Source organism: Equus asinus, chromosome 20 (genome assembly GCF_041296235.1).
Source record: "Equus asinus isolate D_3611 breed Donkey chromosome 20, EquAss-T2T_v2, whole genome shotgun sequence".
NCBI classification, from domain to species: Eukaryota; Metazoa; Chordata; class Mammalia; order Perissodactyla; family Equidae; genus Equus; species Equus asinus.
Window position 1 is genome coordinate 47,000,017 of NC_091809.1, and position 20,273 is coordinate 47,020,289.

Consider the following 20,273-nt stretch of genomic DNA (forward strand, 5'->3'; position numbering starts at 1 on the left):
AACGGGAGGGGCAGCACCTGAGCGCCTTCTCCTTCTGCTGCTGAAGCTGCAGGATCTCCTGCTCCTCCTCCTGCCACAGCTTCTCCCGCAGCTGCTGTATCTTCTCTCGCTTTGACTCCAGGAGCTGCCTCTGGTCTTGCTCAAGTTCCTGAGCCACTGCCTCTTGCATGGTCTTGAGTGCAGCCTCTGAGAGCTGTGTAGGGGGAGCCACAGGCTCTGAAGATTGCCTGCCAAGGGTGGGGAACAGCATTTCACTAGTTTTAATATCCACTGACCTTTTGGCATCAGGGTTTATATAGACACAGAACACCACATACAGAACCCTAATGGAGGGCCCGTGATCAGGAATCACATATGCAAATCAGGCCACCCAAGGGCGAGCACTGAGTCTGCCCCTCTGGAAGACACAGGCCACATGTGTGCTCAGGACAAGCCCCACAGTGTCTGCCTAAGGCCCCAGGAGCCTAGGGAGAAGGGCAGCCCAAAGTAGGCTCTCAGCAGACCCGGCAGGTTGAGGCCAGAGGTGAAAACCTGAAGCTGTGGCTCAAGAGCAGCAGCAGCAGGGAGAGAGCGAAGCTCTGACCCCACCGAGTCTTCCCCAGCACAGCGCCTGGCCCTGCTTCCACCTCTCCACCAGGGCTCTGCCTGCTACTTCAGGCCCATGCCAGCAGTGTGGGAAGTCCCCAGAGACAGCTCTCTGCCTCCCAAACTAAACAGAGACCAATGCATATAAGCCAGCAGGAGAAGCAGCAGCATGTCTGCTAGCCCTGAGACCCAGAACAGTCCATAGAGGTCCAGGAACGGACCTGCCACACTGCCAAGGAAGCCAGGCAGGTGACCATCCCTAATCCAGAGAGAGGAGCAAGACAGCCAGAGGAATGCCACACTCCACATCTCCCGGACGAGGCCACCTTTGCATCTGCTTAGAGCTAATTCAATGTTTGGAAATGGGTAAAAGAAACCCAGAGCTCACCTGGATTCATAAGGTGGGTGGTAAGATGAGGAATAACGGTATTGGTTAAAAACATGTCCACAAAGTAAGGAAGGTTGGTATGTTGCTTCTATTCTGGTTCTTGAAGGAAATACTCAAAGAGAAACCCCAAGAACATTTGGAGCAATGAAAGCATAGGCAGGATAAAGTATTCCGCCTCCCAGAGTGGCTTTCCTAAAGGCAGGTACAGGTTTGCATTCCCAGGTCCCTAAATCTTACTGTAAAAATAGGCTCTCTACAAAACCACCTCCCTTCTCCGACGGTGCTCTGGCTGCGGCAGGCCTGGCATGGCAGCCCAGTCGACCTCAGCAGCACGTGTGCATGGCCCAAATCAAGGACTGGGGCAAGAGTTGGGCAGGGGAGCCAGTCCCCACTGCAGGGGACGCAGAACCCCCTCCTCCCTCCAGCACCAGCCCTGCGGCTGATGGAAGGCAGCGGGCAGCACCAGATGAGAACAGCAGAAGAAAACAGGGCTTTGGGGTTCCATCACAGCCCCATGAGACCAGAGAGAGAAGGAAGACATAAAAGGTTACTGACATCTCTGAAACACCATTAAGATCTTTCCTTCCCCTTTCCTATAGTCATAACTCAGACCAGAAACAGTCTTGAGCTATGCCTTCAATTCTCTTCTGCTCCCACCTCCATCTCCTCCCTCCTTCCCATTCCCGGCTTCCTCTCAGTCCCCTGACACAGCCCAACTGATGCAGATGTAAGAGACGTGACCGCCACCTCCTCTGAGGATCCTGCCCTCAAAACAGCCTCCCCCCACAGCTCTCCGCCTCATCAACCCTCCAACTCATTTCCAACCTTGGCTGAAAACATCTTTTTTCCCTGAGACGGTACCTTTTAATGTCTCTCTCCCCTGTGGGCCGCACAGCTACGGGGAGCCCAGGGGACAGATGCCACAGAAAGATGGGGCATCAGAGGCTTGGCAGCGTGTGCCCAGCTACACGCATAGGGAGCCTGCTTGCACACCTGGCGTGCAGGCTCATAGGGCTGATATTCAGTGGGCCTCTTCCATCCCCGTTTTAAAGATCTAGAGTCCCAAACTCCCAGCATAGGTCCAAGGCCGTCAACAATGGGCCTGAAAGGTCTATGAGACAAGGGGAAGCTGAGGACTCCAGAGCAAGAGGCAGGTCTGCTTTCTAGGCCACTCCTCAGGTATCGGCATCAGTGAGACCCAGTTTCCAACAGTTAGTGGCCAAGAGGAAGCTCTGTGGGAGCATAATCCTTTCAGGCTGGCCACCAAGCAGCTCCAAAACTGTGAGGGAAAGCCAGGAGGGAAGGCGGTGGGCAGGGAGGGAGAACGGGAAGGGGAAATGGCACCTAGAACCACCACTAAAACCGGGATCGCAATCAATGAGTTCTCGTCTCCTCTCCCAGTCAACCCAGTGGTTTTAATTCATTTACCCTCTCTACAAACACCTCATAAAAGATGCTGGGATGACAAGGGGAGGACATCCCTGTTTCCCAGACCCAGGCCTTCTGGCCATAAAGTGTGCCCCGCGGTGGCTGCGTGCTGGCCCCGCCCATGCTCTCTGGCCTGCCCTTTGCTCCTAAACTCCTCCTGATTCAGCCTGACAGCATCTGTGAAAGGTGACAGAGTGTATTAATCATGTTTTTTCATTTTCTATATTTTATGATGTTTTGACATCTTAAAAAGCTTGCTGGTGGAGCAGAGACCGTCCCTCCCAGGCCTAGGCAATACTTATACAAGAAAAGGGAATATGTCTTTCATGTGCAAACCAACCAATCCTGAGTCTATACTCCCAACTAGCTCCTCGTCTAACTCACACCCAGCCGGCACCTCCCCTGCCCTGAGTCACCCAGGGCCAGCTATGGGCAACTAGAGACCACCCCACCCTACAGCTCACAGCCTAAAAAATTATTCAAACTACCCAATTCTAAATTCACTCAGGGCATGTACCCCAGCTGGCCCTTTCCTTTCCCTAAAATCCCAACAAAGGCTCTGGGCCATGCTCTCCCTCCTCGCCTCTTCTGCCTCCTAACCAGCCCTGGTCTTTCCCCATACAGCCCTGTGTGGCGTGGCATGCCCTCTTCTCTCTGGAAATGTAATAAATTCTTCTTTCTGTGGTATTGGCCTCTCCGTGTCGTCACTTAGTCACCTCCGTAAATTAAAATCCCGCAGGTACAAATGAAACACAGACACAGAGATAGTCCCCAGAAAATGCAGAAAATCAATCCATTCCTAATGGGGCTGTAAACATTAACAACAAAGAAATTATGGGGCCTGAAGACTCAGGGAAGGAACACAAGACATTTCCTAAGGGTGCTGTGTAAATTGAAACTGTGTGGACCAGAAAAGCGTCTCTGAGACCCCAGCAGGGGCAGCCTCACAGGGATGGAGGAGAAATACAAAGTAAGGGGACTTGTCAGCCAAGGCAGCTGGGGAGGAGCCCCCTGGCACCACTGCCCTCCCAGAGACCCTGAAAGATACCCTCTGACCTCTGACTTCTGCCCAGAGGGTCCTCTCTCAGAACCACACTCGCTTCCTGTCCTCACAGACAGCACCATGATCCGGCTGTCCACAGCCACCAAGGAGACTTGGGAAAGCCATGTCACTCCTCAGGGTCAGAGCTGTCATTGTAGGATATATCACCACCCGAAAAATGGGGCTCCCCCTTCCATCACCCCTACAGTGCTCTGACAATGACATGAGATCCTGAACTCATGTGCCCTGCCAGCTCTCGGTGACACTTCCAGGGAGTAATCAGTGCGTGAACCTGTCTCTGCTCAGCAGCCAGCCCCGAATCCTGACAACTCTTAATCCTTCTGTACTGCTCAGTTCACAGATGGGAAAAACCGCATAATCCTGGCACCCGTTTCTCTCCGTGGAGAGACAAGGAGTGGTGGCTGCAGACTGCAAGTCAGAGGTCTGGGCTCCAGTGACTAGAGTCTAGTCCTAATTCTGCAGCTGACTCACAATGTGACTTTGGGCAAATCCCTTGACCTCTCTGAGTCTCCGTTTCCTCATCCATAAAATGGGGGAGAGAGGGGAAGGTGAAAATGAAAGGAGAAAAGCTAAATGATTTCTAAGTTTTAAAACTGCTTGGTGCAACAACGTAGGTGAGCTCTGAACACAGGCACAAACGATATATACTGCACACTGTATAATTCCATTTATATGAAGTTGGAGAACTGGAAAGATGAATCTGTGGGACAGAAGCCAGAACAGTGGTGATCTGGGGCGGGTGGATTAAGAGGAAAAGGGCATGAAACCTTCTCGAGGGATGGAAATGTTCTACATCGGTTCTGGGTGGTTGTTACACAGCACATGCATATGTAAACATTCCCTGAACTGTACGGTTCAGATTTGAGTACTTTCATGTATATAAACATCTCAATTAAAATTTTTTTTAAGAAAAAGAAAAATAGTGCTTGGTAGAGGGGAAAACATTATGTACCAGGTTTCTGTTAATGAGCCAGAAGGTACCTCCTCACTCCCACCCTTGTACCCCAGGTCCTGACCCTTCCTTGCCCTGACCAGGGGAGCCCCGGGCACCTAAGCTAACCCACGGGGGATCAGTGATGGCTGCCCGGGCTCTGGAGGCTGCACACAGAACCAAGGGTACACTCACTCTGCCCCAACTCCACCCCCGGGCAGGGGCCAGAGCAGTCTCTCCCCACCTCCCAAGAGTGGACAGGGACTAAAGCAATCCATACACAACGGAGGACAGGGACAGACACATTAAAACTGGCCCTTACACCTCTGGAGAGATTGGCGGGGTGGGGCTGACCACCCCCTTCTCCTCGGGCTCCTCGGCCTGGGAGTGCTGCTCCTTGCCCCTCTCATGGGCAGCAGGTGGGCTTGGGATCTCCTCCCTTGACAGCAAAAAAGAAGCAACTGTGTTAATGCCAGCAGGAAGGCAAGAGGCTCCAGATGTACCCTAATTTGGGGTCAAAGAGCTGTGATGGAGACAAGAGAGGCAGCCCCAACAAAGTTTCCCTGCTTCACCTCTTAAATCTCTCCCCTCCCTGCCTCTTCCCGAGTTGTTTACATTGAAAACCAAGACTCACGTCCCACGTGGGATGCGGAACGGTTATGTTGCCCAAGGAGAACCTCTGCAAGCAGCAGGTGTTCAATGGATGCTGTTGGCTGAACATCGCTGCGGCTCAGCTTCCCCCAGCGACTCATTCCAACTGGATGAGCTCTAAGACCCACATCTTTCTCTTGCCAGAGGAACAAAAGAACCAGCTAATATACACCAGCTCCGGACTAGGCTAGGGAGCAAAGGTCCTCTCAGCTGGCCTCAAGGAAGCCTGGGTTCTGCACCTCCCTCTCCCCAGGGCCTAGAACAAAACAGGGCTCCACCTTGGTTTGCTAAATGACTAGAGGTGGGATAACCACTGGGCTGGCAGGTGGGGACTGGGAGAAATGGCCCTCATGGCAGGAATAGCACAGCTGGGAAGACTGCATTCTCTGCCCCAGCCCCTGGCCGGGAGGCAGTTGGGTCATAAGACACACTTCCTCATTCAAGAATTTCTAAGTTCCCCTAATCAGACTATGTACCTCAATTTTAGCTGAAGACTGAGGACTAGAAAGAGGTAGATTTAGCCATTCCCCAGCTCGTGTGGGACACCGAGAGGAAACCTCTGTTGTTGCTGCATAGGCTGCAAGCCCACCCCAGCTCTCCCCACTTCTCTAGGCCTGCCCCCCGATCCCGTCTCTCAGCCCCGGTACACAGAACCACATGTATGATGGGGCCACCGCCAGCCTGGGAGGCTGCCAGCTCACCCTTACCTCTGTGGGGAGACAGGTGGGATGGTGCTGCCTGCAGAGTCCTCCCCAGGCTCCTCTGCCCCCTTCCGCTCGAGCTGCCCCTCAGAGGCCTGCAGAGGCCCGTCTTTAGTGGCCTGGCTGTGAAGGGGACTCTGGAGCCGCTCCCCATGCAGCAGTGGAGGAGATAACCTGGTCAGACCAGCCAGAGCAGCAGAGTCAAGCCCCACCATTTGGAGAGCAGGAAGAGAATTCGGGAGCATAGTATGTGGATGTAGATCCATTCCTCCTGCCAGGCTGGACCCCAGTCCTGGCCCCAAATGCGTGGAGAATCACAGAGGGCAAGAGCAGGAAGGAGAAACTCCCCACTGAGCTCTCCCTTTGCCTGGACTTGACTCAGCCTTCCCAGGTCCCTGAACTGCATTTGCTCAGCCCAGGAGTGAGAGCTGGGCACTCACGGGTGTACCCATTCCCAGAGTTCACCATCACTAGGGCGAGGAAGGGATGGAAGAACTGAGCAGAAAATAGGGAGAAAAAGAGAAGCCAACCTCCAGGGGTTGGACTATAGAAAATGAAGCTGTAGCTTTAAGGACGTAAGAATGTTGGCAGCTTTTCAAGGTCCAAAAAGTAGAATGACCACCTTCCTCCCTTCCAGGGTGGCAGCCCTTCTCCCATCAGGAGCTCAGGCCTGAGAAGCTGGAAGCCCCTGTTATTTACACACACACACAGAGACACACACAGTCAGCCACAGCCATGTCTGATGTGGCAGGGCCCTGGCTGGAGCTCTGAGTTGCAGCACCAACCCTCTAGCACAGCTCCCCCAGACCTGCAGCAGGCTACCCCAGCCCTGGCCCATGACCAGACACACACACAGCTTAATCTAATCTGGCGAAGAAGACAGAGCCCTGGCCCCAAGATGCTGCTACATACACCAAGTCCCACCAAATGCACCAAGCACACTTCACATTCCTGTCTGGGTGCAGAATCATGAGGGTTTGCTCGTGCGCACACACACATGCACATGCATGCACAGACACACACGCACATGCGTACACACACAGACATAGACTTGGCAAGACCATCCCGTCCGTTCATCACCTGCCTTCAGGCAGGAGCACTCTGAACCACACAGACCAAAACCAGGAATTCGGCCCAAGTCCACACCATCCCAAAGGTCCCTGAGGGCAGCCTCCCATGTACTGTACCTCTCTGAGCCTTTGGACTGCTTGCTCTTCAGCTCATCTCGGCTGGACTGGCTGTCATCCTTGTCTTCTCTTCCCAACCCCTGGACCTGTAGACAAGAAGCAGTGGAAAGTGTCTACTGGAGAGATCTGCATTTGGGTCCCTCAGTCCTCCAGCTGACTCCCATGCCTAGGAGGAAGCACGGAGAAATGGCTCTCGAGCGGATGAGGACCACTCGGGATACAGAAGAGAAGGCCTGTCTACTGTACAATGAGCCTCCTAGGGTCTGGGCTAAGCCCCTAGGCTCACAGCTGCTCCCACAGCTGGCCTTGCTGGCCTGGGGAGGATGACTCAGACACCACAGCCCCTGCATGCAGAGCCAGAAGTCAGAGGGTAAAGGAGAGCACACAAGAAAAAGAGAATCCTGCCTCCTGCTGTTGGAAGCCTTCACTGCCAGTTGCAAAGAGAAAGCAGAGACATGCATGAACACCCCACATCCACAGAGGCCCCAGACCTCCTGTGCCAATGATATATGGGGATGCTGAAATTCAGTGGGCAGAACTGGGGGCAGCAGACACGTCCATTAAAGAGGAAGGATCCTGAAGAGCTGGAGACTTGGCAAACCAAGAGAGAGCTCTACTCCAGAGAAAAGGGCGCCATTTGGGCACCTGAAGCGAGGAAGACAGAGTGCCCCTTTGCTGCATTCCGAGCTCCCCCAAGCATCCGGATCCCATCAGTAGACAATGAGGCCCCCTTCCCAGTCAGCGATTACACCATCAATCCAAACCAAAAAACCCCAAATCTCATTTTAAAGCTTGGGTGCCTAGGCAAATTTAGGAAGCTGGTGAAACAGAGGACTATTCCTGATAATTTTGAATTATCTGCAGGGGTGGGGCCACAGGGACATAGGAGTGTAGTTGGCCTGGACTCAATCCTTTGTTCTAGCACTTCCTACCTGGGGAGTCTGTCTTCTCCACTATGAAATGGGATAGTAAACCACAGCTCACAGGACTTCTGATGAGGATTAAATTAGATCGCGTACATGAAGCTCGACTCCTGGCCCAAAGAAGGCACGCCACAAATGTTAGCTCCTCTACTCACACTCCTCCCCCTCTCCCCCAGCCTAAGGCAAAAAACCAAACAAACAAACAAACAAAAAACAGCTTTGCCAGAGCCAGGCCCCATTCTAAGGCCTGCACTCCTTCTGTCACGCTGACAGGAGCCCCGTCTGTTCCGGGACACAAGGGTTAACGGGAGAGGTGAGGCAGGAGACAACTCACTCCATCTTCCGCAGTGGGGTTCTGGCCGGGCTGGCACACCACAGTGTCCCCAGCCTTGTGCCCACAGCCCCCCACACCTCTCCACTGGCAGCCTGCACCCCAGCAGCTGTGGCCGACTCTGCCATCTGGATGGGCGAGGAAGGGCAGGGCCTGAACTAAAAGCCAGCTCCCCGAAACTACATTAAAAATAGAAATGAGCACCTCCCGGTGCCCACAGCAGAAGGGCTCCCTGCCAGCGCTGCCACTCCTAATCGCATCAGCCTGGGCAGAGCCTGCAGACAACGGCAGGGGCGGGCAGTCCTTCTCCCGCCCACCTTTCCCCTCCACTGTTCAACTCACAACTTGTCTTCCCCCACATATCACACCAAGCTTAGCAAACAGCTCCCTCTCTCACTTTTCAAGCAAAAAACAATCACACAGGCCAGTCCATTTAACAAACTAAAATATAAGCTGGGTAAGACAGTAGAGTGACGACAATCAAAGTTGGGGGATTGAGCCCTGAATTAGAAAGGCCCAGGTGCAGACAAAGTCTGTTTCCTTCTTGTTTCATCTTCTATATTTCTGCTAGAAACTGAACCAGACCTCTACTGGAGAAAAGGGGATACCCTGGGAAAGTACCCAGACAGAGGTCCTTGGAGTAGACTTTTACTTGACCCCTAGACCTTTTTGCCCCGGAAAAGCAACCAAAGGAACCAAACAAGGAAATCAGCCACATCCGCGTTCTTCAGAAAGGGGAGACAGAAAGCACATCAGAGGCCCCTGGTCTAAGACTGCTCAAGACACCACTTCCCCTTCCTAACAGAGCTCCGAGCTTTGTTTTTGTTTATGATCCCGTCCCCAGTTAAATAAAGCATGGTGCATTCATAAAGCACAATGCTATGCAACCAATCAAAAGAGGAAGGCAGATCCGAAATAACTTAGAAATAAGTCAAGAGTCTATTCTCAAATTTAAAGAGCACAATACCAAGAATTTTTATAGCATAGTCCCAATTTCTGTGGGAAGAAAAAAGATAAGAAGAAAATAGATATATGCTTATATGTACACAGAAAAATTTCTGGAAGGATACACAAAAAAATGTTAATAGAGCCAGTTAATAATCCCCACCTGTGTCGGGCTGTAGGCCGTGGAGGACTCTGACCTTCTGTATTACATCAGATAACATTATGGTCACTTTTATAATTTATCATAAAATACATTATGTTTATAATCCATTACAATCATTATTTTGATTGTGGTGATGGTTTGAAAGGTGTATGAATATGACAAAACTTACCAATGGTAACAATTTAAATATGTCTAGTTTATTGTAGGTCAATTATATCTCAATAAAGCTGCATAAAGCAATTTTTAAGAGAATATGCAAAACAGGCAAGAGCCCCCAGGAAAGACAGGGGACGGCCCCTTCGGCTCTGTCTGTCCCACAAAGAGGCTGCTGCTCGCTCCTCCAGCTCCACCTCCCTGCTCAACCCCTCCACGCCCTGAAGATGGGAGAGAGCTGGACACTGAGCCCCGCCAACGGCCCTCGCAGTCAGCCAACCTGAGCGGCCCACACTGCTCCACGCTCCACCACGCTGGTCACGAGATACACACAGCGTGGGGCTTCCTCTGCCAGGGCTGGCTGCCTCAGAGGGTGCCTCGTGAGAACAATCCAAGCCAGGCCCTGCTACTGCTTCATATCTCGTGGCATGACCCAAAAAGAAGCTGCCGGCCTTATTCTGTTTTAGGCAGGACCTAGACATCTGTCTTTTTTCAAGCCCCCAAGGATCCTGATACGGGCTGGGTTTTGCAGCCAGGGCAATGGAAATCCACCCCACCTGGCCAGCTCGGACACCTTCCCAACTCCCTACAGCCCGAGGTGCCTCACAACTCCCCTGCTGCAAACCCGTCCTGACCAATCCCACCTGCTCTTGTTTGCACCTTCACAGCCCTCCAGTGCTGCAAATCGGGTGACCAGGGTCCAGCAGGGACCTGGTGGCTGGGCAGCTGCCCAGGAAGGCTTATCAGCCAGAGCTGAGAGGACCACGTCAGGCTCAAACACAACCAGCCTCACAACTCTACCCCGTCTCCGCCACTCATTTCACTAAGGGCTCCCAGGCCTGATGCACAGTGAACATCTTGTTTGTTTCACCCAACAAACTTCCATTTCGCCCAAACCAAATGCTCCCTTAAACTTGCAGAGACCATGTGCCAGAATCTTTCTCCTAACAAACTCACAGACGAGGGAAAAAAATCACCTTCTTGGCTTCAAGCTCCTTAAGGACAGGATCTATGTCTGAGTCATCTTTGTGCCCTACTCTGGGTCAGACATGACCCATGCCTGCACAGAGCTTACATCTGGCAGGGAAGACAGACAAAGAGCCATAAAACAAAAGCAGTAGCACTAAGGGGAACAAAGGAAGAGAATGATTCATGCTGCTTAGAGGGAGTGACGTCAGAGGTGGGCTTCCAAAACCAAGACAGAGCTCGCAGGGACAAAGGACAAAAGGGAAGCAGCACAGCAGCAGAGCAGTGAAGGAGGGGGATGGCACGCCCCAGGAATGGTGAGTGCTGGACACGGCTGGTGCGTGGCAGGTGGGATGAGGACGAGCCTGCAGAGGTTGGATGGGCCAGGTTGGGAAGTGCCTTGAAATCCACAATCTACACAGCACTTTGCACATGACCAAGCAGTAAACCCTCAGTTGCTAAATGAATGGATAAAGAGATAAATATATGGGGTGGGGGGACAGTGCCTTAATTCATAGCAGTGACAGAGCAGCAGTGGTTGGAAGTCCAGCCCTGGCACCATCAGGGCCATGTCTTAATGAATCAGAAGGGAGGGAACTCCCAGAAATGTACCCTGGGATGGGCAGGGCTCAGCTCTTGGTTATCCTAAAAAGTGAGGCCCCAGCCCAGCCCACCACCCAGAGAGACTCACCTCCCAGCATGCTCCATCCAGGACTGGGGAAAGCACATCAACGTCCAGCAGGTGCTCCGAGATCCGGCTGCGAAAACCAAAGTCCTGGAGACAGTGGAGATGGGGAGGTCAGCTCTGCCTCTGTAACAGTCAGCGCACATCAGGACCTCTCCTCCACCCCTAATCTTCCAGAAAGGTGCCTACTATGTGCCAGGCACTGGGGTAAACATTTTGACATCTACTAATTAATCTTCAAAATAACACTGTGACTCAATGGAAAGATGTGTGATAAACCAAGTATGGTAAAATGTACATTGTACACTCCAGATGGTGAGTATGTGGTATTCACTGTAAAATTATTTTAATTTTTCTGTATGTTTGAAATTTTTCTTAATAAAATTATGGGGAAAAATAACCTGTGAGACAGACACTCTTACCCTCATCTCGCAAATGAGGAAGCAGGTTTGAGAGCACACATAATCTGCCCAAGGTCACACAGCCGATAAGCAGTGGGGCTGGGGGTCAGGTGCCCTGGGCTGAATCCAAAGACCAAGCTCTTTGCATGACACGTGCTGCAAAGCATGTCACTTTCCAGCTGTCTCTCCCTCCTGGGGCCCAAGCGCCCAGAAGGCCTGTGGGCAGCTTGGAAATGCGGCTTGGTGGGCTCCCTCCAGCTTGTTCTTTCCCCTTCCCATACACGCGCCTCTCTGGACAATGCAGATTCATTAGTGCCACTTCCTCCACAGGCTTCTCTTTGGGACAGACAGCAAGTGCCCTCATAGGTGCCAGCTCCCCGCTGCCCTTTGGCTGCCACAGAACCATGGTCCCACCCCCTCAAGGCCTAGGATCCCCACCAGGCTGAGTGAAGGATTGCTACCTGACAGCATGCTAATAGGGGCAGTGCTGTCATCAGCCCTGATAAATGGTGGGACGCCCAGCCAAGGTCTGGTCCTGCTGTCCAAGGCTTCCTCCACCCACTCCCATAGAGAAGAAGAATGCTGAAGGGCACATTTCTCCACATGGCAACTCCTTTTGAAGGGCCAGAGCCCTTGCTTCAGAGAGTTCTGTGACATGGCTATTCTTCATGACGGTTTTTGCCAACAATGACTTTTTCGCCTTCCCTTCCTAGCTTTGTCGGTTTTCCTTTTTGGTGACATTTCCCTTTCAGTTTGAATTCTACTCCACTTAATGCAGCTGCCATCTGCCTCCTAAGCCCCCAGCTCAGTAGGGGGCTAGAGCACACAGCCGCCTAATTCCTCTGCTCCCCTCGTATCATTACTGCTCATCCCTGACCCTCTCCCACTAATCCTTTCCCTCTGATCAGCCTCCTCCAAACAGATGGAGCACGGTTTCTAGAGGCAACGCTCTGCCAAAAAGTACCCCGAACTACTCCCCTTAGATGCAGACCTGGCAAATGTAGCTGGGCTTCAGCAGGCTGGGTGGGAGGTCTAGGACAAAGAAACCACAGACACTGGCACTGCAGGACAAAGTCTTAACTTTGCAAATGAAACCACAGCATCCCTCCTGCTCAGAGCCTGAGGACTGGTACTCGCCATACATCAGTGATCCCATAAACACAAGCACGAGGGCACACACACACTCACACGCATCCCAGTCTCTAACTTCCTAGATTCATGTAATGCTCCTGCCAGAGCCTAGAGGCAATGATCTCTCAGGCAATTCACACAGCAGTAATAATAATAAGAGCTGCATGTATTTAATGTGTATATGCTAATGTCTTACATTCTCTACCCCACTTTCTTCTCGCAACAAACCTATAAAGTAGGTAGTGTTATCCTTAGTTAAAGGGCTGACAAACTGGAGTTAGACAAGACCCAAATGTGAATCCTAACTTCCCCACCTACAAGCTGTGTGATGCTGGGCAAATTACTCAGCCACAGGGAGTCGCAAAGCCATGCTCTTCACCACCACCCTGCTGCGCCTCATCTCAGACTCACCAGGCCAAGGAAGGACTTGGGGTCAGAAGCAGCGGAGTCTGAGAGCTGTGGTTCCTTCACGTGTTCACTAATCTCCGACTCCTGGGAAAAGAGACCCAGAGAGAAGTCGCCTGGAGCAGAGCACAGAGGGCCATGATCACTATCCAGGAAATTCTGTTCAGGCCTTGATGCCAACACAGGGTCAAGCACAAACCAAAATCCACTTCTTCTGGAAAACCTGAAAAAGGCCTGTGGACCCTCTCATTCTCTCTGGACACACGCACCACCCCCAGCCCACTCAGCCTGGGTGGCCCACTGAGGATAGACAACCACACTCCGACTAAGGTGAACAAGGATTTACTTGTGTAAGGAGAGCCAAGTGAATAGTGGAGATGGTTAGAAAGTTGGCGGTTGGGAAGTTTGATGCTATCCTAAAAAAAACACAATCAGAGTAGGATGTAGCTAAAATGGAATCCAGGAAGTAGTTAAAAGCTCTTTAGATGAATGCCCTCACCATCTACCTAGAGAGGGAGCAGGACTAAAGGTTGGAAAATCGAAAATGCCAAAGGCTCTCCCAACTGGGTCCTACTTCTGTCCATTTAGGTCACTGGTCTTGTCTTGCCAAAGCAAGACTCCATGTCTTGGGTTGATTCAGAAAGAGCCACAGAAATCAATGAGGCGTCTTCCTGGAATCTAACTGCCCAAGGCTAGGGCTGGACACTCCCAATTGTCCACCTATGCCCTCAATGTTCTCCTCTCTCTATAGGAACTCAAACTGCTGCAATCATCATCGACCCCAAACTGATGTCAAGAAGTAGAAGGGGAGGCAGGAAATGTAAGTAGGAGAACAAAAGAACATGAATATCCCAGGAGGGTGCCAATGGAAAAGCAAATTTCTGCTGAATTTCTACGGCCAGCAGGTTTGGAGTTTCATTCAGGATTTTACTGTCTGCTGGGTCTGGGCATATTTGTCACAATAAAGGGTTCTGGCTGATAATGACAGCCCATTGCAGGGCCTCCAATGAAGCTCCTAACTCAGTAATAAAGATGTGGGGACAGGAATCGCACGGGGCTTAAGAGAGTAGCAGAGGGCTGCAGCTGGCAAACACCTGTGGGACAAAGTGACTTACTTCACTGCCGTCTGATCTGCTCTCTTTCAGGACAGAAGCCTCCCTCTTTGGCTCCTTTGCTGCCTCTTCCTTCCTAGAACCCTCCTCTCCTGCATCCACCATGTCCTCTGGTGCTTCTTTTTTATCAGCTTTGGCAGGCTGATCGCCCCCAGGGTCCACCCCAGGGGTCACCAGACTCCTGGAAGTCCTCGGATCACTCTTCTCATTCTTTTCTTTTCCTGGGAGCCAATGTGCCCCTCTTCCTTGTCGCCCTTTGTCATCGGCACTGCTCAGGCTGCTGTCTGCACCTTGGCTGAAGAGCTTGCCGGGAGTAGGGGGTCCGGCAGCATCCGAATCAAGAGAAATGTCCTTCTTCTCCTCTGGCTGGCTTGTTCTTGGAGACTCCTAGGGAGGAGCAGACCACGTCAGAAAGGAAGATGTCAGGAATTAATAAAAGGAGTTCAGAGACTCGCTACAAGACGGAGCTGCCGTTCCTTGACTCCCAGCGGCCAGTACTCCGATACCAGTGGTTACGAAACACTCCCACAACCTTTCAAAACACAGATTCCTGACCCAACCCCAGATCTTTTAAATCTGAACTTCTATGGTGATGTGGATACACCCAACCTGACCCCCATCCACTGATGGGCTTGGAAATCGCTGCCCTGGACTATACAACTCCATTGCCACCTATCACATCCTCGAGTAAGTAACAAGTCTGTCTCATTCCAGTGCCATTAGCCAAGTCAAAAGACTGCAGACTCAGAAGCCGATAGTTATTTACTATGATGGAAAATCATATGAGAGAAAGTACCAAACTCTAAAATTTCCATTCTTCATTTCTAAAAGACAGCGGGGGAAAAAGTATCAGGAGGGTGCCCCTCTTCAATAGCAATGAGGCTGGCTCTCTCCCTAAAGCCTCCCCTGGACAAGCCACCCCGGGGACAGGGCCCCCTGTGAGAGGACTGTCAACTCGGGTGCCCAGAGAAGCAGATGCCAAGATGAGATTAGATGGGTAAGAGATTTATTGGGGGAAATGCCCATGAAGGATAGAGAAGGTGAGGAGAGCCTTCAGAACACGGGTCTGAGACCTGTGACAGGAGAAAGGGAAGGAGGAGGTTCGAGTAAGAAGAGCTTTGGGGCACAGCACAGTTCTGAGAAATCTCGGCCAGCCCTGCGGAGAGTCCCCAAGGAGGTTACCCATCGGAGGAGTCCCACATCAGGCAGAAATGGCCCTGCTCTAGGGCCTGTTGTAGTCCATCAACAAGCATGGCCTCGGCCTGAGCCAGGATGGATCAAGGTGCAGCAGCTGGAGGCTGTCAATCCACTACGGTCCACTCGGCTGGCATCCTGAAAGGAGATGCGGGCAGCACACTGCCACAGCGGCCACACCTGCTTCTCACACACAAACCTCACTTTAAAGACCGGGAGGAACCTTTAGAGGCAGCCAAAATAGGAAAAGAAAACCTTCCCTTGGAAATACAGCCAGCAATCTCTGCTGGGCTCAGGCAGAGAAGCCTCCCAAAAAAAAAAAACACCTGTCTTAACCCTTGGGTTGCCAGTCTGAACAACTTCTGAGCAGGGATTTTTAAGACTTCCTGGTTCTCTACCCTGGAGACTCAAACAAGAAGCATGATGACAGGAGCCCAGGGGTCCAAGGAGGCCTGAATACGGCATTCATCAGTGCTGTCTGTCTGTTAAAGGACCTGTTGAACCCAAAGCCATGGCCTGCGGGTCTGGCAGCCTACGAACAGGCCAACCCAAGCTTTCTAAGGACAGTCAAGAGAGGCAGAAAAGGGGCCGCCCTGTGGCCAAGTGGTTAAGTTTCCACCCCCCGCTTCGGCGGCCCAGGGTTTCGCTGGTTCGGATCCTGGCCGCAGACATGGCACCGCTCATCAGACCATATTGAAGCAGCATCCCACACGACACAACTAGAAGGACCCACAACTAAAATATACAACTATGTACTGGGGGGAATTGGGGAGAAAAAGCAGGAAAAAAAATTAAAAAAAATAAAAAGAAGAAAAGAGAGGCAGGAAAACAGAGCAATTCAGAGCTCGGAGACAGACTACCTAGCTTCAAAATCTAGGCTCCATGCTCACAGTGACCTTAGGCAAATTATTTACATTTTCTGTGCCTCAGCTTCTTCCTCTAAAATACAGAGATATGGTAGGGCCTAACTCATAGGGTTGAAAGGAAGCTTAAATGAGTTAACACTCATTAAGTGAGTTAAAGAACTGAGAACTGTGCCTGGCAGACCATAAGTGTCCCATAAATGTTAACTAATGTTTTATGACGAGCCCCACACGCCCACTGGCTGAGCACCTTCTATGTGCCAAACGGCACGTTGGGGATCCAAATATGAATGAGACATAGATCCTGCCCTCAAGGAATTCAGCTGAGTATGAAGAAAAGTGAAAGAAGTCCCAGGAGGCCCTGGTTATGAGGTTTTACTACCCAAAGCAAAGGACACTGGACAGCGGCGATGCTGTCCCAGCCCCAAGCCTGTCCCAGGGAGACAAGCAGAGGGTGAAGGAGAGAAGGGTAGGCTTCCTTGGTGCCTTGACAGCACGACGGCAAGTGTCCTCCAGTGCTGCCCATCCTCCCAATATCCCTAACCTGTAGCATGGAAGAAATCCACCATGATCATTGGGCTAAGAGAGGGGTGAAGTGGGCCCCTCCTCTTCAAGAGAAGACCTCTGGGGTAAAGCCAGGCCTTCTTATCTCAGTATCTCTAACAGTGGCCAGCACTCAGCAGGAGCTCAATAACTGGTCTGTGGGGCTCCACGGACTCCAAGAAGGAGGCGGGAGTTTGTTGGGGTGGTTGAGGGGTATCTGGCCAGACACACCCCCTCATTCAACAAGCAGGGCCAATCCACCTGGCCATGCTCCTCCCACAAGTAGAGATATGCTCTCCTGCTTGAAGGAGGGAGTGAAACCTGGCCCCAAGAGGGTGGCCTGGCAACAGACCTTGGATTAGGGGACAGAAATATCAGACCAAAAAAAGTGCCGATGGCCTTCAGTTCACACCTCCTCACCTGGCCCACACCCATTCTGGGCCCAGAGCCTGCCTGCTTCTCATGGGTCATCTCCAGCCACACCCTGCACACATCTCCTTCTGCCTGTGGGTAAATGTCATGCTATTCTGCCACTTTGCCATGGACACTCTTCACACACACACACACACACACACACACACACACACACACAAACGCTGCCCTGACAAACTCCCACTGGTCCTCCTAGCATCCCATCTTTCAGGAAGCCTTCCTTCATCCCTGGGACAGTTGTCCTGAGATGAGCCTTCCCCATCCTCTGCCCTAACAACTACTGTATTATAATTGCTGATTTCCTCTTCTGTTTCCCTCATCAGATGAGCTCCCTATTATCCTCAGTGCCTACTTTCTGACACATGACAGGGGCTCAGTAAATGCTTGTTGACTGAACTTTTAACAAAGAGTAAGTGTGTCACACAGATACAGGAGTTGAAGTTTCCCTTCCTACTCTGTAAAATGGAGATGCAATATTTATTTTACAAGGTTATACGGGGATTAGACTACATTATATTTGTTATAGTGCCTATTAAATGGAAAACAGCTAAACAAATGTTAACTATTAATATTCAAGACGATGGAAAAACAAGTAACCTATCAAAAATCAGAGGATACCAGAAACAGGCAGACCTTCCTATTCTTTTACATGAGAGAATATAGCCAGACTACAAGGATGTTAGGCCCAGTCTACGCAATTCTCAAGCTTAAATTCCTCAAAAGAAGATTTTCACACGATGGAGCTTATCCTATTTTATCTGCCTGAGTATTCAAACATGGCTAATGCTAGAACAAATGAGCTTGTGTTTCTGCATCCAAGTCAACTCACTGAACAACACGACAGCCAGAGGTACATCTTGAGGGTAAGGACAGCAGAAAGAGACTAGACATTCGCTGTAGATCACCACAAATGGACGAGTGAGAGCTGCATGTCTGGAAAACCCATCTGTCTCCATGCCCCTCTCCCTTCACTCAGCCCCTGCTCAGCACATCATGGGCCCCAGGGCATGAGGTCCCGCCAAGGATGCACGCTCCAGGCCCCGGCGTACAGTCTCCCGTGTCGGTGTTCTGCGGGGTATACAGGAAAGGGCGGAGAACTGCACCCTCGGCACAGCTTTGCTCTCAGCTCATTGTGCTCACGCTCCTTCTGTCTCCTCCTGTCACAGCCCCGGGTCCTTGAGTATCTCAAGGCAAAGTTCTACTGCTTTTTCAAAAGGCTTTGCCATCTGCGTGAGGAGTCGGGTGTAGGAGAGAGCCTGTAAGAACCATTTCATGAATATGTAACATACTCCCCAAAAGCCATGAGGTCTCCAGTGCTGCACGCCCCCTCCTCCAGCCCAGAGCACAAAGGCAGGGGCTCATATAATCCACACAGCTCAGGAGGGAGGCAGTGAAGGACGGAGGAGCTGAACACGATGTCCGTGTATTGATCTTGTTCTGGGGAGACCCCCCACCAAGCCAACCATCAGTCCAGTTTATTTTCCACGTCTCATTCCCACCCAGTGGGTCTCAATTCTTTGCACTGCTCCCCGGTGTTGTCAGCACTTTCCAATCACACTGACATCATCCTGTTATTTCTAGGCCCAGCTCCCTCTCTCTCCTTTGATCCACTGACGGGCTTTTCACCACTACCTCAGGGCCACATGCTGCCTGCCTGCCTACCCTTCAGCCTCCCCTCTTTCATTCACACCCATTCTCAGTGTCTGCTCCACAAACCTATCGCTTTCAATTCTGTAATAGACTAGAAATAGGTTTAAGCTGAAGGCAGCAGAGGAGGGGGAAGGAGACAGAGAGAGACAGAGACACACACACACACACGCACACACGCACGCACAAACACGCGCACACATTCTTGCCATCCTACTGCCCTCTGATGGAATTATAAGCAAAGTGACTGTTGATAGTGAGACAGGGTAGAACTAACCACGGACAGAGATCTCCATCGAAGGCTGCCTGGGATGCCCGGGAGCGGGAGAGGTGGGCAGCTCGGAGGATCCAAGAACTATAAGCTGGGACAAAAGTCATTTTCAAATGCGCAGTCCAAGCAGAGGCAGCTGTGTCTGTCCTGAAACTCCCATTCCTCTCACCAATAATTTTTGCCACCAGGAAAAGCCCGAGTGTCTGCCTGAGGTTAGAACACAGGAACCCAACACTCCATGTGGCAAAAAGAACTGAAGCTGCTGGGCTGCTAGAGACAGGGGTGGGAGGTGTATTTAACACTTCCCACTCCAGACATTTCCCCCCATCACACTGTTTTGTCTACTTAAAGAAGTTATGAAAAAAAATACGTTTAAAAGCTCCCACTCCCCCACAGAGGCATATAACCATGAGGAGGGAAGCTTTTGAAAATCCAGGACACGTCAAAGAAGAAAATCCCTTTTTTGGTGGACATTTATAATCCATGATGAAGTAAAAATTAACTAGCCCGAAGTCAGAGTGCGTCATGATGGATCATGAAATCTTCACTGAAGGTGAAGATGGACATGGAAATCTTCGATCCACCAGGTGACAGCAGGGACCACATACCCCCTCTACCCAGGACCTGGGAAAGCCAAGGGAAGAAAAAAGCACAATACAACCTGCCACGATGCCCTCTTTGTCCCATGTGGCCCATTCATTCATTCACCTACTCACTCTCTCAACTGCTCAGCAAAACATACCCAGCGCTGCCTCTGTTCCAGGCAGTGGGCCAAGTGCTGGACAGACAGATGTGAACAGGGTAGCATCTCCACCTCAATTGGCTCAGTCTCACGGAGACTGTCCTCTTTCTCCAAAGCAAGTGAGTCCTCCTGACACCCCATCCCTATTCATGCTCATCCTTCTAGGCTCAAACCTGAGCTACTGAGTACCTCACTATCATAAGGTATTAATGGTAGACGAGAAAAAACAAAGTCGTCATTTCAAAGAGGGAACCAAGTAGACCGAAGCCTTTGGATTTAATGCAAACAGACCAGGTCCCACTCAGAAGGAACAGTTTCAAAGTAGACACAGATCAGCTTGATGATAAAGACAGGCACTGGGAAAAAAAGTGTCACATTTGGCAGAAAGTATTAATGTCACAATCAAAGCATATCTGATTGTGCAGAGTCAAA

The 20,273-nt window shown here is 51.2% G+C and overlaps 1 protein-coding gene across 10 annotated transcripts in view; it reads right to left on the reverse strand.

Moving 5' to 3' along the window:
* The window catches only part of CEP164 (centrosomal protein 164), a 65,161-nt gene that overhangs the window by 17,970 nt on the left and 26,918 nt on the right, over positions 1–20,273 (reverse strand). For 7 of the 10 annotated variants that reach the window (XR_011495678.1, XM_070490216.1, XM_070490220.1 and 4 more), the window contains 7 exons: positions 14,153–14,536; positions 13,044–13,124; positions 11,107–11,190; positions 6,935–7,020; positions 5,754–5,921; positions 4,718–4,834; positions 18–227 (listed from right to left, as the gene is read on the reverse strand). Coding sequence is in view for 9 of the 10 variants with exons in the window: in XM_070490216.1 (XP_070346317.1) it covers positions 18–227; positions 4,718–4,834; positions 5,754–5,921; positions 6,935–7,020; positions 11,107–11,190; positions 13,044–13,124; positions 14,153–14,536 (1,130 nt within the window). In the remaining variant the exon portion in view is untranslated. The remainder of the gene's footprint in view (positions 1–17; positions 228–4,717; positions 4,835–5,753; positions 5,922–6,934; positions 7,021–11,106; positions 11,191–13,043; positions 13,125–14,152; positions 14,537–20,273) is intronic. The other 3 variants (XM_014855566.3, XM_070490218.1, XM_070490219.1) reach the window with 2 other exon arrangements.